The 14,868-nt window shown below is 46.8% G+C and overlaps 1 protein-coding gene across 1 annotated transcript in view; it reads left to right on the top strand.

The window, feature by feature from the left end:
• The window catches only part of LOC309550172 (von Willebrand factor A domain-containing protein 5A-like), a gene marked incomplete at its 5' end in the record, with an annotated part of 50,757 nt that overhangs the window by 31,752 nt on the left and 4,137 nt on the right, over window positions 1–14,868 (top strand). The window contains 4 exons of the mRNA XM_082250600.1: window positions 825–1,181; window positions 2,739–2,804; window positions 4,265–4,410; window positions 10,290–10,416. Of these exons, the coding sequence (XP_082106726.1) occupies window positions 825–1,181; window positions 2,739–2,804; window positions 4,265–4,410; window positions 10,290–10,416 (696 nt within the window). The remainder of the gene's footprint in view (window positions 1–824; window positions 1,182–2,738; window positions 2,805–4,264; window positions 4,411–10,289; window positions 10,417–14,868) is intronic.

The raw sequence follows: 14,868 nt of genomic DNA, 5'->3' as shown, positions 1-14,868 counted from the left end.
ACCACAATCATGCAGTTTTTATTTTATTATAATTCATTTGTTTTTATTTCATTATTTCTGGCATCCATAGTGTTGTACAGAGAACACTGAGCCAGTCATATCAGTCTCTGTATCAGAGAAGCTTACATTGTGACCCGTTTAGTGATCTGGTGAAGTGATCAGTCACCAGTGTCAGGAACACTAAAATTATGTGTTGTTTGCCTATGAGGCTCAAACAGGGAAACCCACAAAGTGCCATCATATCTTGAGTGTTGAGGTTGTTATCGCTTTAATGGTCCCTTCACATCTGAAGGACTCATGTGCTGTAAAAGAGCCACGCTAATGATCTTAAATGATGCATTGAATAATCTAGTGTCGATGGGTGTATGCGTTTGTGTGCTCTTGCAAAGTGACCAAATGGAAGAAATCTAAATCAAATCAATATTTGATGGGAATACTCTTTTTGGCTTCAAACGAGCTTTCATTCATAAAGCTTTTTTGAAGCAGCCCAAAGAACTGGGCAATGTTGAGGACCGTAGACGCAGTAGTTGGCCAAGGAAACTTAATGCAGAATGAGACTTGTATCAGGTTTATTTGCTTTGACCTCGTAAGATGTCCAGCAGTGCCATCAGCACAACTGGAGGAAACTAGTGGGACCCATCTACTCTCCGGAGAAGTCTGGCTAGAAGTGGTCTTCATGGAAGAATTGTGGCCAAAAAGCCATACCTTTGACATTAAAACAAGGAGAATAGACTCCACTATGCATGAAAACACAGGAACTGGGGTGCAGAAAAATGGCAGCAGGTGCTCCGGACTGAGTAAAAATTAGATATTTTTGGCTGTAGCAGGAGGTATATTGTTGGTGGAGAGTGGTACAATGAGTAGCGAAGGGGTGGAGAGTGGTACAATGAGTAGCGAAGGGGTGGAGAGGGGTACAATGAGTAGCGAAGGTCTGGAGAGTGGTACAATGAGTAGCGAAGGGGTGGAGAGTGGTACAATGAGTAGCGAAGGTCTGGAGAGTGGTACAATGAGTAGCGAAGGTCTGGAGAGTGGTACAATGAGTAGCGAAGGTCTGGAGAGTGGTACAATGAGTAGCGAAGGTCTGGAGAGTGGTACAATGAGTAGCGAAGGTCTGGAGAGTGGTACAATGAGTAGCGAAGGGCTGGAGAGTGCTACAATGAGTAGCGAAGGGCTGGAGAGTGGTACAATGAGTAGCGAAGGGCTGGAGAGTGGTACAAGGAGTGTCTGCAGGCAATAGTGAAGCATGGTGGAGGATCTTTGCAAGTTTGGGACTGCATTTCTGCAAATGGTGTTGGAGATTTGGTCAGGATCAATGGAGTCCTCAATGCTGAGAAATACTGAGAAATACTAACAGATCGTTATCCATAATTGCATACCATCAGGGAGGCGTGTGACTGACCCCAAACACACAGCCAGTGTCAGAAATATCTTCAGTGTAAAAAAGAGTCCTAGAAGTGATGGCTTGGTCCCCAGTGAGCCTTGATCTCATGGAGTCTGTCTCCGAATACATGACGAGATCAAAGAATTTGAGGCAGCCTACATCCACAGAAGATCTGTGCTTAGTTCTCAAGGATGTTTGGAACAACCTACCTGCTGAGTGTGTGCAAGTCTACCTAGAAGAATTGATGGTGTTTTGAAGGCAAAGGTGGTCGCACCAAATTTTGATTTGGATTTCCCTTCTGTTCATTCCTATCCATTTAAAAAAAAAAAAAAAAAAATCAATTAAAAAAAAAAAAAAAAACGTAATCAAGTGCACTTCTGAAAGAATTCTTAATTTTACAGATTTTTTTTTTTTTTCACACCTACCCAAAACATTTTCACAGTAATGTGTATGTCACTTGACAGCTAGATGGCATGGGCCTAAGGCAAGGTCTTCATGACAGTGGGAAGGTTCCCAGCACCCATATGAACCTGGCAGCACAGTGGCTAAGTGGTGTGCACTTGTCTGGCAGCAATAGGGTTGTTGGTTTGAATCCCAACCACAGCACTACCTGCCTGGAGTCTGCATGTTCCCCCTGTGCCTGTGGGTTTCCTCCCACACTCCAAATGCATGCTGGTAGGTTAATTGGCTCCTGTCTAAATTGACACTAATATATGTGTAAATATGAGTTGGGGACCTTAGATTGCAAGTTCCTTGAGGGCATGGACTGATGTAAATGTTTAAATCGATAGTTCTATATCTCTATATCTTATATATATATATATATATATATATATATATATATATATATATATATATATATATATATATATATATATATATATATATCTGAAAGGGGGGGGGATGGGTCCCTTTTTAATCCCAAAGGGCCCTCATACAGCTCCAGTGTCTGCAAAAATGGTGCATGCTCCCTTTTTGTATTTTCAATACTGTATGTTCTGTGGAACAGGCTTTGGAAGAGAACATATACTTTAAGGCTGGGTTCACACTGTTGCGAATTGGATGTGGGTTTCTCTGCATCCAAATCGCATGACAGCAGACAGCCCGGCTCTCAATGGAGCCGATTCATACAGCTCCATGTTGGCTTTCAGAAAAGTCCTGTGCATCTTTTGGTCCGTTTCGAGTCCAAATTTGGACCCAATTCGGACCTGAAATTATGCGCACGGACACATCGGACCCCCTGCTTCGTGACGTTCTGAATTCAGTGTGAACCCAGCCTGAGAGTTTCAGTAAGTGTCAGGCTCTGTGTGGATAGTCATCTATTTCAACTTGACAGTTCATAATTGTCTCTGTGCAGCCTTCAGCAAGGAAGATGTCAACAATGTGCCTAATCTGCCAGAAGACCTCACTGCAGTCCCACAAGGTAATGGACTATAAGGAACACCTCCTGTGTTTTTATGGTAGCTGCTTATGAACTAGTCTGCAAGAGCCATGTCTGTGTTCTGTGGCTGTTAGAACCCTAACTATGAGGGGGATGGATAAATCAAGCTGAAAGTTATAGATTACCCCCCCCAAAGGTCAGAGACCAAAGAACCTACACTTGATCTTTCTGTGATGTTAATTACTTGCAAAATAGGTAATACACGCCAAATGTGAGACATTGCAGGCCTTACTGCTGGATATAAATTCTTCAAACCATTTCCTCCTAGGGTAGACCTTATGGTTAGCTTTGGTGTGGTAAATCGACCTTTCACCAGTGACTCCCACTGGGGATCCAAACCCAAAGTTAATTCTCTGGCATCACTTGGTAGATCTTCAGGAGGGACAAGCACCACAAGCTTTTATCCTTCCTAGCCCCTGGCCTGATGACACCTTTCCTCTATCAGGATGTGGAGGTCCTTGGTCCCCTCAGAATTCCAAGGAAGGTCTTGGTGTCCTTATTGTAGTGGGCACTAGGTCAATCCCACCATTATAGAGAGGAATGCATTAGAACTCCCTTTACACCAGGCAGAATACTCCCAAGCCAGTACCTCCACTGTAAAATGGGGATACCGGTCTTTCTCGACATGAGAAGCCGCCTCCTGGAAGAGCACGCTATAAAACCAGGTTTTTAGTTTGGGTTTTTTTTATTAAAAAATTATGGTCTTCATTTAGAATTGGTTTACAGGACAGATATAGCCTAATGTTGGCCATTTCCTCCAAACAGAATTACAGCTGTTTTTGGGTATGCCCTATGGAGAAAAGTTAGGCTTTGTTGGTTGCAAATCCTGACCGGTTATGGTGTGATCAAAAGAACAAAGGCCTCCACCGAACATGGCTAAGAACAGCTGAAGCTTTTTCTTTTTAGAACAGAAGGTATTCGCATGGGTCTAGAACTCCATTGATTTTTGGTATAGTGGCTAGGGACTGAAAACGGCATACAGCTGTTTCGGTTTGTTGGCCACAATCAGTGTTTTGCATTGAATCAGTGGCTTCTACAGGGGAGAGTTGAGGACCAATGAGCTAGTATAAGGTGGTGAAGAGGTGGGCCAAAAGAAACCCAGAATTCCTCTACTGAAAAGCAATTTAAAATTCTCCTACAGAAAAGGGGCATCTGCTGAACCTCTAGCTAGCTTTTCTCAACCTTTTACCCCCAAGGAAACCCTTAATTTCCAGCTCTTGGTGGATTCCTGCTAAAACCATAAATGGGAGAGATGGAGTGGAATCAAATTCCAACCCTTAACGACTTGATACAAAAAGTAAAGGAAATTGTCTAGAAAGAACACTAGCAGTTTTTGTCCCAAATCCTTATTTAATGCTTTTTAGGTTATTATACAATCTCTTCTTGACCGAAAGCACCAGAGGATATTGCATTCTGAATTCTGATTTTTACTTTTTCCACAGAGAACATTCCTGTTGCACTAATAGAAACTCCTGCCCTGTACAGACTAATCGCTCTCCAGAAAGCGGACGGCTCCTGGGAAGCAAGCTCTGAATTTGCCACTATTTTGGGAATACCTGAAAATTTTACAGAGAGCTGTCCTGTATCGGTAAAGTATAAATGATGCAACCCAATGTGGCAATTTTATAAAGGACTTAGATTCTATCTGTTGCTTCCAAATCTATCTTATGCCTCAGGCTGTCTCTGGCTGATACCTACTGTAGAGCTTGTACTTTTGGTTTAGAGCCCAGATATAGCCTAAATATAGAGCTGTTTGTCTACCTGTACATAAAGAGCCTCTGGTTTATAGACCAGATACATCCTAAATATAGAACCATTTATCCAACTGTCCATCCAGGGTTTTTTGGTTTAGAGACCAGATACATTCTAAATATAGAACCATTTACCCAACTGCCCATCTAGAGCCTCGATTTTATAGACCAGATACATCCTAAATATAGAACCATTTATCCAACTGCCCATCTAGAGCCTAGCTTTATAGACTAGATGCATCCTAAATATAGAGCCATTTATCACACTATACTTCCAGAAGTTGAAGGCAAAACAGAACTGTTCCAAGCACTGTGCAGAATTCTTCTGTCCTTTGCTTCCCCAGGTGCCCGCTTCGGAGAGCTCGTCCCACTAAACGTGAATAGCAAGGCAGAAAATGAAGCTGCACCAAGGGATGTCACATCAAAGGTTTTATGTAACAGGCTTTCAGGTAAAGTCCCTGCTCTAAGCTATGCTCCTCTGATGCATTTCACCCTGAATGGACGTATTAGACTCTCTTATGAATAAGCCCAATCAGAGCAAAATGCATTACAGGGACATTGCCTAGAGCAGGGACTATTGTCTGGAAACCTATTACGTTGAACAAACCCTGTAGTGTGACGTCCTTTGGTGTAGTTTCACTTTCTGCCTTTCTACACAGGTAGACTAAATAGAGCAGCTTAGCAAAATTGTATGCAGATGTTTCTGCTTTATTGGCTCTCATTTTGGGATTTGGACATACTGTAATGGCATTTCTGTAGAGGGGGCCTGGAGAAGCAACAAGACTGAAAAATCAGTCCAGTTGGCTTGGGTTCTTATAAAGGAACATGTGATCTTTTTATGGCAAGTTCTGGTTTGAACAGTCAACCCTGTTAAGTGGTTGTATATTTTTATGGGGAATAGAGGTTTCTCTGTCGCTCATTGACAGACGTAGTCCTCGTTGATTAACAACTCAGGTTATGCTGCCCTCTACAGGAGTAGGACTAGACAGGAAAGAAAACGTTCTGGCCACACCCTAGGGGCAGTCCCAGAGGGTATATCCTCTCACTTCCTGCTACAGCAAATCAGTTTTTTTTCTGTCTAGTTAGGAGTAAGGACCTAGATGCCTTGCTAGGATCTTCGGTCCTGGCAGGATTTTTTTCTTAAGATTTTTTTTTTTTTTTTTAGACAGCTTTTTTTCTCCAGTGTTCCTGTGAGATCTTCAAGCAAGCTGTAACTGGGCGACGGGCTGGATGTTGAGATCCAGTGGTCACCCCAGTTCAGCCTACGAGCGCGTGCAGGCCATAGCTCCGCGCTGGGTCGTCCGCGACATAGTCCCACTGGACGGGGACTGACCCTGCGTTAAACGTCTCGCTTGAACGCCAATGACCAAGAGTCACGGCGTCCGTACTGGTCGACAGCCCCCCCACCCCGGTGGAGAGGGGTTCTGTCAGGAGTGGCGCCCGCCTGGTTCCGGTATGGTGAGTAGTATGTTCCCCCTTTCCCCCTGACGGGTTTGTGGTGAATGCGGGCCCCTCTCTGGAATGGTAGGATGGGTCTCCCCTCTATCCTATAACAGGTCACAGATCCCCCAATTTGAGTGTGATTTTTTTTGTGAACAGAAACCAGGAGGCTTGGTTTGGAGCTGACTATCTAATGTCTTTTTAAAACTGTAAAAGTGACTGAAGTCAGTGGCAGTACTAGAATGGGCATTACTAATGAAGCAAGAGGTATCTTGCCTGTCAGAGGCGTTCACAGGGCGATGCCTATGCCTGAATCACTGTAGTCCAGATCGCCATTCCTCCAGCAAGGGCAGAAAGCTGCCTTCCGACGGCCCACGGACCGCATGCGGCCCGCCAGGGTCCGGTACCCCCAGCCAGGCTTATCACCATCAGGGTGAAGGTTGTGGGGCCGAGATACTCCCTCAGGCGAACATTGAATCCTGTACAGGCCGCCGCCATTGTCTGGCAGATCGCACGAGGCCGCCATATTGGCGTAGCCTCGTGTCTCCAGCATGGGGGCGGCCATGTTTGAGGTGACCAACACCTCGTGGAGCCAGGGGGAGGCGCCGGAAGGCGTGTTAAGGGGCGGAGCTGCCTCCTTTAGCCAGGAAAAAGGGCCAAAGACTTCCTGTCTGTAACAGGACAGCACTGAGCAAGCTGATAGAAAACTTCTGTGCATCAGGGATGAGCCTTGGGGTCTCTCTCTCTCTGTGGGGTCCAAAAAGGCAGGTAACTCTGAGGGGCGCTGTTACGCTGGGGGATTACAAAAAAAAAAAAAATTTTTTTACTTTGTCATTTTTTTTTTTTTTTGGGTCGCTGGCAAATGTCTTGTATAATCATTGACTCTGCCGCATAGGTATCCCCACCTGATCCCCTCAAGGTGGCCGCAGGACCCTCCAGTACCCCACTTGTTTTTAATGCATTTTCAGCAGTTTTGGAGTCTTTGGTATCCCGGGTGGAGGTGGCCTGTCAGGGACGGGGGTCAAGAATTGACCCCCGCCTACCCTCATTTTTTATCTGATACTTCAGATACGGATTCGGAGCTGGTCAATGCAGCTGCAGGTCCCTCTTATGGGGCTGTTGTCTCAGGTAATGTCTCCTCAGCAGTGAAGAGAACGTTTCTGCCTCCGCCATAGCACGAGTGGTGGATGCACTAGTTGTGTCCGTCCGGGAAACCTTTAGTCTTGAGGTTACACCGGCAGAGGTAGCTGAGACTGAGATTCCTTTTTGGTACTTGGTAACCTACCAAAACGGCGAAGGATTTTCCTTTACCCAAATGGGGTCGTTTTGAAACGAACCCCTGTTATTTCCAAACGCATGGCTAGGCGCTATCCGTTTGAGGAATCCCTCTTTAAAGGAAGGTCATACGGTCAGGATACAGGATCGAGTCTCGATCACTTTCACCGGTGCGATTCTTCCCTTCTAACATTGAACGGTTTCAGGGGTTCTATTCAAACCTGTTCACAATGTCCAGGAAAGAGGGCAAGGTGCGTCCAATTTCTGGACTTGGGGAAAGATGGAGTCCATCCGAACAGTGGTGGCCTCCCTGCATCAGGGGGATTTCCTGGCGTCCATAGACATTTAGGATGCCTATCCTTATATCCCCATCATCGCAGGACATCAGCGTTTTCTTCGCTTTCCCAAAGATCATCCCTGGTTCCCACCAGGAGACTGAACTATCTGGGCCTAATGTTGGATACATCCTGGGCAAGAAAGTTTCTCCTTGCGGAGAAACTCCAGAAGGTTCAGTCAACGATTCGGATGTTGCTGTCCATCAATTGGCTGGGACTGATGGTGGCCTTCTTAGAGGCAGTACCGTATACCCAGTCTCGTACCCGAATTCTCCTGAAGGAGATTTTTTTCTAATGGAATCAGAATTCCGATTTCCTGGACAATCGGATCCGGTTGAGCGAGCGGACCAGGAAGTCTCCGATGCTCAACCAGGGGAAGTCATTCCTTCCGATAGCATCCAGGCTACCAATAGGGTATTGGAACTAAGAGCGATCAGATTTTGTCTGATTTACTGGACCGAGCAACTCTAGAGCAGCCCGATTCGGATCCAATCGCACTATGCCATGGTCATGACTTATGTCAAGAAAGGGGCACTTGGAGTGTCCTGGTGGCCATTGAAACGACTAGCATCTTTCATTGGACGGAACGGGTTGTTCCGGATCTCCCCGCAGTGTTCACTCCGGGGGTGGGAAATCGGCAGGCAGATTATTTCAGCCATCAGATTCTGGATCAAGGGGTATGGCCTCTTCATCCAGAGTTTTTTTTCACTAGCTGTCCCTTCATTGGGGCACCCCGGATGTGGATCTGTTGGCACCTTGGCTCAACAGGAAGGTGCGGAGGTTTGTAGCTCGCACCCGCGATCCTCTAGCGGATGCAGCAGAAACGCTGATCGCCCCGTGGGGGCAGTATCAGCTACGGCATGCCTTCCATCCTCTCAAGTTACTGCGGGAGCTTCTTCGCAGGATAGAGGTGGAGGGAATTCCAGTTATTCTGGAAATTCCGGACTGACTTCGTTGAGCCTGGTACGCCGACTTGGTGAGGCTAGTCGCGGACGCTCCTTGGAGACTTCCTCTCAGGGAGGATTTGCGGTCTCGGGGACCGATCTTCCATCTTGTTTTACTATCGCTGGCTTAATGGCCTGGCCATTGAGACCCAGGTACTGAAGGACAAGGGAGTGTCAGCTTCAGTTATTCCTACCTCTAGTTAAAGCAAGGAAAGCGACTTCCAGCACATGGAAGTCTTATATTGCGTGGTGTGAATCTCTTGGGTTTCCCCCACATACCTATTCGGTGACCCGAATCTTGGTCTGTCTGCAACAAGGTGTTGAGCAGAAACTGTCCTTGAGCACATCAAGGGTCAGGTTTCAGCGTTAGCAATCTTTCAGAAACTTTTGGCTAATCATTCCTTGGTGCGGAATTTTATCCAGGGGGTGCGACATCTGGCTCCACCAGTGCATGCACTCTTACCGCCTGGGATCTTAATTTAGTGTGGTCGGTTCTTCAGAAACTTCTCTTTGAAGATATTAGGGAGATTCCCTTGCTTACATTATCCCAGAAGGTGGCCTTCTTGGTGGCCATTACTTCTGCACGCAGGGTGTCAGAACTGGCCGCATTATCTTGTCGTTCCCCATATCTGGTGGTTCATGGGGATAAGGTGGTTCTTCTTCCGAATCCATCCTTCCTTCCTAAAGTGGTTTTCAGAGTTTTCATCTGAATAAAGATATTGTTACCTTCCCCGCATCCTAAGACTAGCCATCCTTGGGATTACACTCCTTGGATGGGGTTCAGACAATCAGGGTACACTTGACTACTACGAACTTGGTTCGTAAGACGAACTCACTTTTTGTGATCACGGATAGTCCTAGAAGGGGGTTGCCTGTGTCTGCCGCAAACATATCTAGATGGACCAGTCAGACGGTACAGGCTTATTCTATTAAAGGTCGGAATCCTCCGTTCCCTGTTAAGGCGCACTCTACTCGGGCGCCTAGTGTTTCCTGGGTCTTCCGCCATCAGGCGTCAGCGATCCAGGTTTTCAAGGCGATGACTTGATCGTCGGTTCATACCTTTACATCTTTTTATAAAGTTGATGTGATGGCATCATCAGATGCCTCTTTTGGCTGCAAGGTTCTGCAGGCCGCAATCGGAGGAGACTGTTGGTCTATCTCAAGGGTTTGTTGGGTTTTTCACTTGGGTCTCCTCTTTTGCTCGATGAGTCCTTGATGCTTCTGGTTGGCTCCGGTTGGGCCTTCTGGATTTTGATTTCTGTTAGCCCACCCCTCATTTGTGGTACTGCTTTGGGACGTCCCGAGTTGTTGTTAATCAACGAGGACTACGTCTGTCAATGGGCGACAGAGAAAAATGGATTTTTGTAAAATCTTACTGTAAAATCCTTTTCTCTTAAGCTCATTGACAGACGTAGTACCCGCCCCTCTGTTTTTGGAGTTGGGTTGGGTTAAATTCTCTAAACACTGCTTTGTGACATAACTGATTTGCTGTAGCAGGAAGTGAGAGGATATACCCTCTGGGACTGCCCCTAGGGTGTGGCCAGAACGTTTTCTTTCCTGTCTAGTCCTACTCCTGTAGAGGGCAGCATAACCTGAGTTATTAATCAACGAGGACTACGTCTGTCAATGAGCTTAAGAGAAAAGGATTTTACGGTAAGATTTTACAAAAATCCATTTTTCCATCCAGAGTTTTGTAAGACCATAATGTTCTTCCTTTTGCAGAACGTGGATGTTTCACTGTGGGTGACGGTCCTGGCGGTGATCTGGCTTCATTCTTCCTGTCTGGATCAGAGAGACGAGTGGGAGCTGCTAGAGGGGAAAGCTGTCTCCTGGGTCAGGACCAGTGCAGGTAAGATAACCACTGTGGGAACAGAATACGATGTTAGACAGGAAGACCAATGGAAGGCAATTGGCCTTCCAATTCATCCCAAAGGTGTTTGGTAGGGTGTAGGTCAGGGCAACTGTACATCAGAACCCCTGGTTTATAGACCAGATACATCCAAAATAGCCATTTATCCAACTGTACATTCAGAGATACTACCAATCAAAAACAGTTGGCCTTCCAGTTCATCCCAAAAGTGTTAAGTAGGGTTGAGGTCTGGTTCTGTAAAAGCTACTCCAAGTTCCTCCACACCAAACTGTCCAAACAATGTTTTTTACGGTGCTGGTCTGTTAGTCATGATGGAACCAAAAAGTGCCTTCTCCAAACTTACCACAAGGCTGGAAGAGCAGAATTGTTCAGTATGTCTTTGTAGGATCTTTTAAATGTATCCTTCACTGTAAACACCTGAACAAAATAATTTGGGGCAGTGGCCACAAATTTGTAGTGTATTGTATTTTTTGTACAATACTTTTTGTAAGTGTATTTATATACTTTGAAAACTACTAAGGCAATAATAGATTGCAGGGGCAAGTACATGGCCAGAAAATGCACTAGAAGATCTTGAAGCTAGATTGTGTTTAAGCCCACCAGGCTGGTTACTGAAATGTTGTCCCGAATTTAAATCGTACCATACAATGCAGTTGGTAGACCCAAGCAAATTGTGCCCATTAGCTCTGGAATCTCCTGCTCTAGAACAGCCTTCTGGTATTTAAAGGCTAAGTTCACCTTTTTTCAGGCATACTTTCACTTTCCATAATAGCCTTTTGTAATGTCTTTTTCTGCTCAAGCCATCCTTAATGGACAAGGCAAGCGAGAGATAAAGCACATTAAGGGTTTTAGTTTTCACCTATTTGAGATTTTAAACACTTTCTGATTCCATAATTTCCTGTAGACGATGAAATTCAGCTTTATGTAGCAAGGTTTCCAGGCCTGTGGCCTGATGTGGGTCTACCATTAGAAACCGGAATCCTCTCCAGCCCATGTGAGCTGAGACCCTGGGTGTGACAACTGAAGCAGCAACAACTCCGGCATCTTGGTTTGTGGTTTTTATTTGAATTTGGGGATAGGAGAAGGGAATGAGTGGGAAACTCCTTTGAGGCTTAATTAATTACAATTTGGACTTTACTTCCAAAATGCCCATGGGCGCTTCCTCGATGCCAGCCAACGCTCATTGACACTGAGAACACTCTGTAGAACAAAAGTGCTGAATCCTCGACTTATAGTCCAGAAGATCCAGGACTGTGAACTGTAGAACTCCTGACACTGTTGTACTTTTCCCCGCCTGGCAAAGCTTGAGGTAGTATGTAGTAGAGTTCTGTATAGCTGTCGCTTTAACTGGCACGCTCTATACAATTCAGGGCCCAAACTGCAGGTGCCCCCTTTGAACTTAAACTATTTAGGGTCCTCAACCTAGGTACCCCCTTTACCGCTAGCTGGCAATGGATCCCAGAACCTCTTCCGAAGTGGTCCCCTCTAACTTCAGGCAGTCCCCCAGGGGCAATCCTCAGTACTCGCAACCTTTTTGTACGCTTTCCTGGGACTGGACCCCTCTCTTTCCGCAGGCTCTCGGTACACCGGATCCCCTCAGCTCACTCAGCACACTATGGACACTCGGGCAACATCCCGAGACATCCACCTTCCTCAAACAGGAGGAGAGAAAGCTGCACCCTCTTCCTGGGACTCTGCTCCCGCCAAAGACATTGTGTCATGTGCCACCCCCCAAACTTATACCCACTCCCAGAATCCTTTTGCAGCACAATCTGCCTCCTGGGGTAGTTACAAGCCTGGTTGTGCCCCCTGATTGGGTTTCCTCCACCGCCCTATGAGAAGCCTCTCACAGGAGCCAGTGGGAAGAACCCCCCCCCCCCCCCTTTCAGCAGGCACACCTGGAAACCATGACACCCTGACTATTAAATTACAGCCCTGCTGTTAGGCAGACAGTGCCCACTATACCTTTACCTAGCACCTACCGGTAGGGTGCTACACTCACCCCACACCAAATGAATCAGGTCCCTCTGAGGCAGCTGCCTCCTATCAAAACTCTGCCAAAAATCAGGAGTATCCCACTAACCTGGGGAAAGGGGAAAAACAAATTTACAAATTGGCATGAAAAAATATATATTTACAATCTGATGTACATATGATAGTTTAAGGTGCATGAAAACGGATGCACCCCCCATCAAATAAACTCGTTGGGGAGCAACAAAGAAATTTACAGTGCAACTTCCTGACTGTCTAACTCTAAGGTGATCCCACCTGTATAGAGAAAGGGAAGCAAAGTTACTCAGTCTCATCACATAAGAATCACATCACATATCTAACTAGCTGAACAGTTGAATGGAAAGACCCCCTTCAAAAATACAAGGGCGACCTTTCCACTCCTTCTGACTGCCTCGGCCATCCAGGGTCTTGACACGCCGGGGTCCTCCTTTAACTTGAAGAAGCTTGTCCCCTAACACTGTCTAGACAGTCCTTCTTGTTTGAAGTGAAACACAGCGCCCTCTGCTGTCTCTTTGAGCACTTCAGGAGGAAACAGGGCAGGTCAGTCTATCATGACCCACAGTCCTACTGAGTCAGGGAAACATCACAGGGGTCCAGCAGGGCACTCCACACCAAGTTCTTGACCACTCACGAACTTTGCAGCAATTTCTTCTTCTGTACGGACTGGGGATGAAGTCCCACGCAGCCATTTGTAATCCACAACAGATCCCGGCCCGATTTCCCAAAGGATCTAGCACACAAGAATTAACTTCTCCAAAGACCCGGACCCGATGGCCCAAAAAGGTCTAACAATGCAACATTTGACTTTCTCTTCCAAAGACCCTGGCCTGCTGGCCCAAAGGGGTCTATTTCAATTCAACAGATGCAATTCAAAGTCAGCATTATATTTTTCAACAAAATCTCCTTGGTCAGTTGTGGTGGCCAGCTGGCCGGCCACACAAATTTTCTTGGTCTTAAGTATTTCTGAACTTCTCCCACTTTTGGTGAGGTACTGAAGAGTCTTACTTTTAAATGTAGTACTCGGGATGAGGCACTTGGACATATTCTCCGTTCTCATTCCTGACCCGGATGGACCAAGCATGTCTTGAGCCATCTGGGCGGCGGACCTCCTCCCTATCAATATAGATGGAGCGCCCGTACAGCCATCGAGCTTTCACTTTGCTAAACTTTTCTTTTAATCCTTCCGCTGGGGAGTCCCGATATGGCTTGGGGACAAAGATAGTCCCAGATAAGCCTGTCGCACCCCCAGTCCCTGAATTTCTCCACTAGCAGCATGACCTCCCTTGGAGCATAGGGGTAGTCATAGCCATACTCCAAGGCAACCTTTTTTTGCATCCAGCACTGCATTCTGGATAACCAAGGAAGGGTTCTCTGGTTACCTCTCCCTGGTGGAGAAAATGGGGTGTGCTGCACCCTCTGGATCATCTCCTCATAGGCAATGTTCTGATCCCAGGCCCTGGCAATATTCCCTGGTGGGGTGAGATCCAGGACCCTGGTAACATAGGCCTCGCAGAATCCTAGCTTCTTGGTCAATTCCCCTCTTTTCAATGGCCTCCTGATCAAAAGGTACACCAATTTCAGGACCTGGGGAGCTGTGATCAGTCTCTGATCCCCATTCCCACTCTATTTCCTCAGTCTTCAATAGCTTCCTCCAGGGACCCATATTTTGCAATGACAGACAGGGAAGTCACTCTGACCGGGCAACTCTCGCCCTCACTACTGGTGTTGTAAGAAGACAATTGGGTAATTTCTGTCTGCACAGGCTGGGGGATATTTATAGGGGCGGAATCCGTTATGGCCCTGACCAGCGGCACTTCTGGCCAGGTCCCAACTGTTTGTGTGGACATGGAACCTCTCCCTATGGAGCTCTGCAACCGAACTCCCTCCCCGCAGAGTGTGAGCCCACCGACTGTTGGCAAGGTCTCCATCTGCATCATCAGCCTGAATACCCCTCTTCCTGCACCACAGAGGAAATTGGACTCGTTCCCCGTCACCTCCTGAGTGAGGCCTGTATCCCACATCACTGTAAGCTTCTTGGGATGGCCCTCGCTCTTCTCTGCCCTGAGCAGCAAATCACCACATTGCCCACATTGGACCCACGCCTGCACCCTCAGAGTAACAGTGGCACATTGGGGACATACCACTACAAGGAACTCCCGGCCTCCGGAGCACAGCGTCAGTCCGCCGCCCAGTACCATCTGGATACCGGTATTCCAAACTAGCAGGGGATTGGGCTAGTAGATCTGCTCTCGGCTCTGCTCGGCAGGGTTTTCGCCCATGGTGGCAGCAATAGTAGGAACACCCTTCGCTCCTCTGGTGAACGACATGTCTCCATTTACACGGGTCTCCCGCACAGCCACGCCCGGAGGAGGGAATATTAATAGGGTCCCCTGGGCCTCTCTGGATTGGCCAGTCGGT

Source organism: Pelophylax lessonae (assembly GCF_965119305.1).
Source record: "Pelophylax lessonae genome assembly, chromosome: 1".
NCBI classification, from domain to species: Eukaryota; Metazoa; Chordata; class Amphibia; order Anura; family Ranidae; genus Pelophylax; species Pelophylax lessonae.
This window is presented reverse-complemented; position numbering and strand designations above follow the sequence as displayed.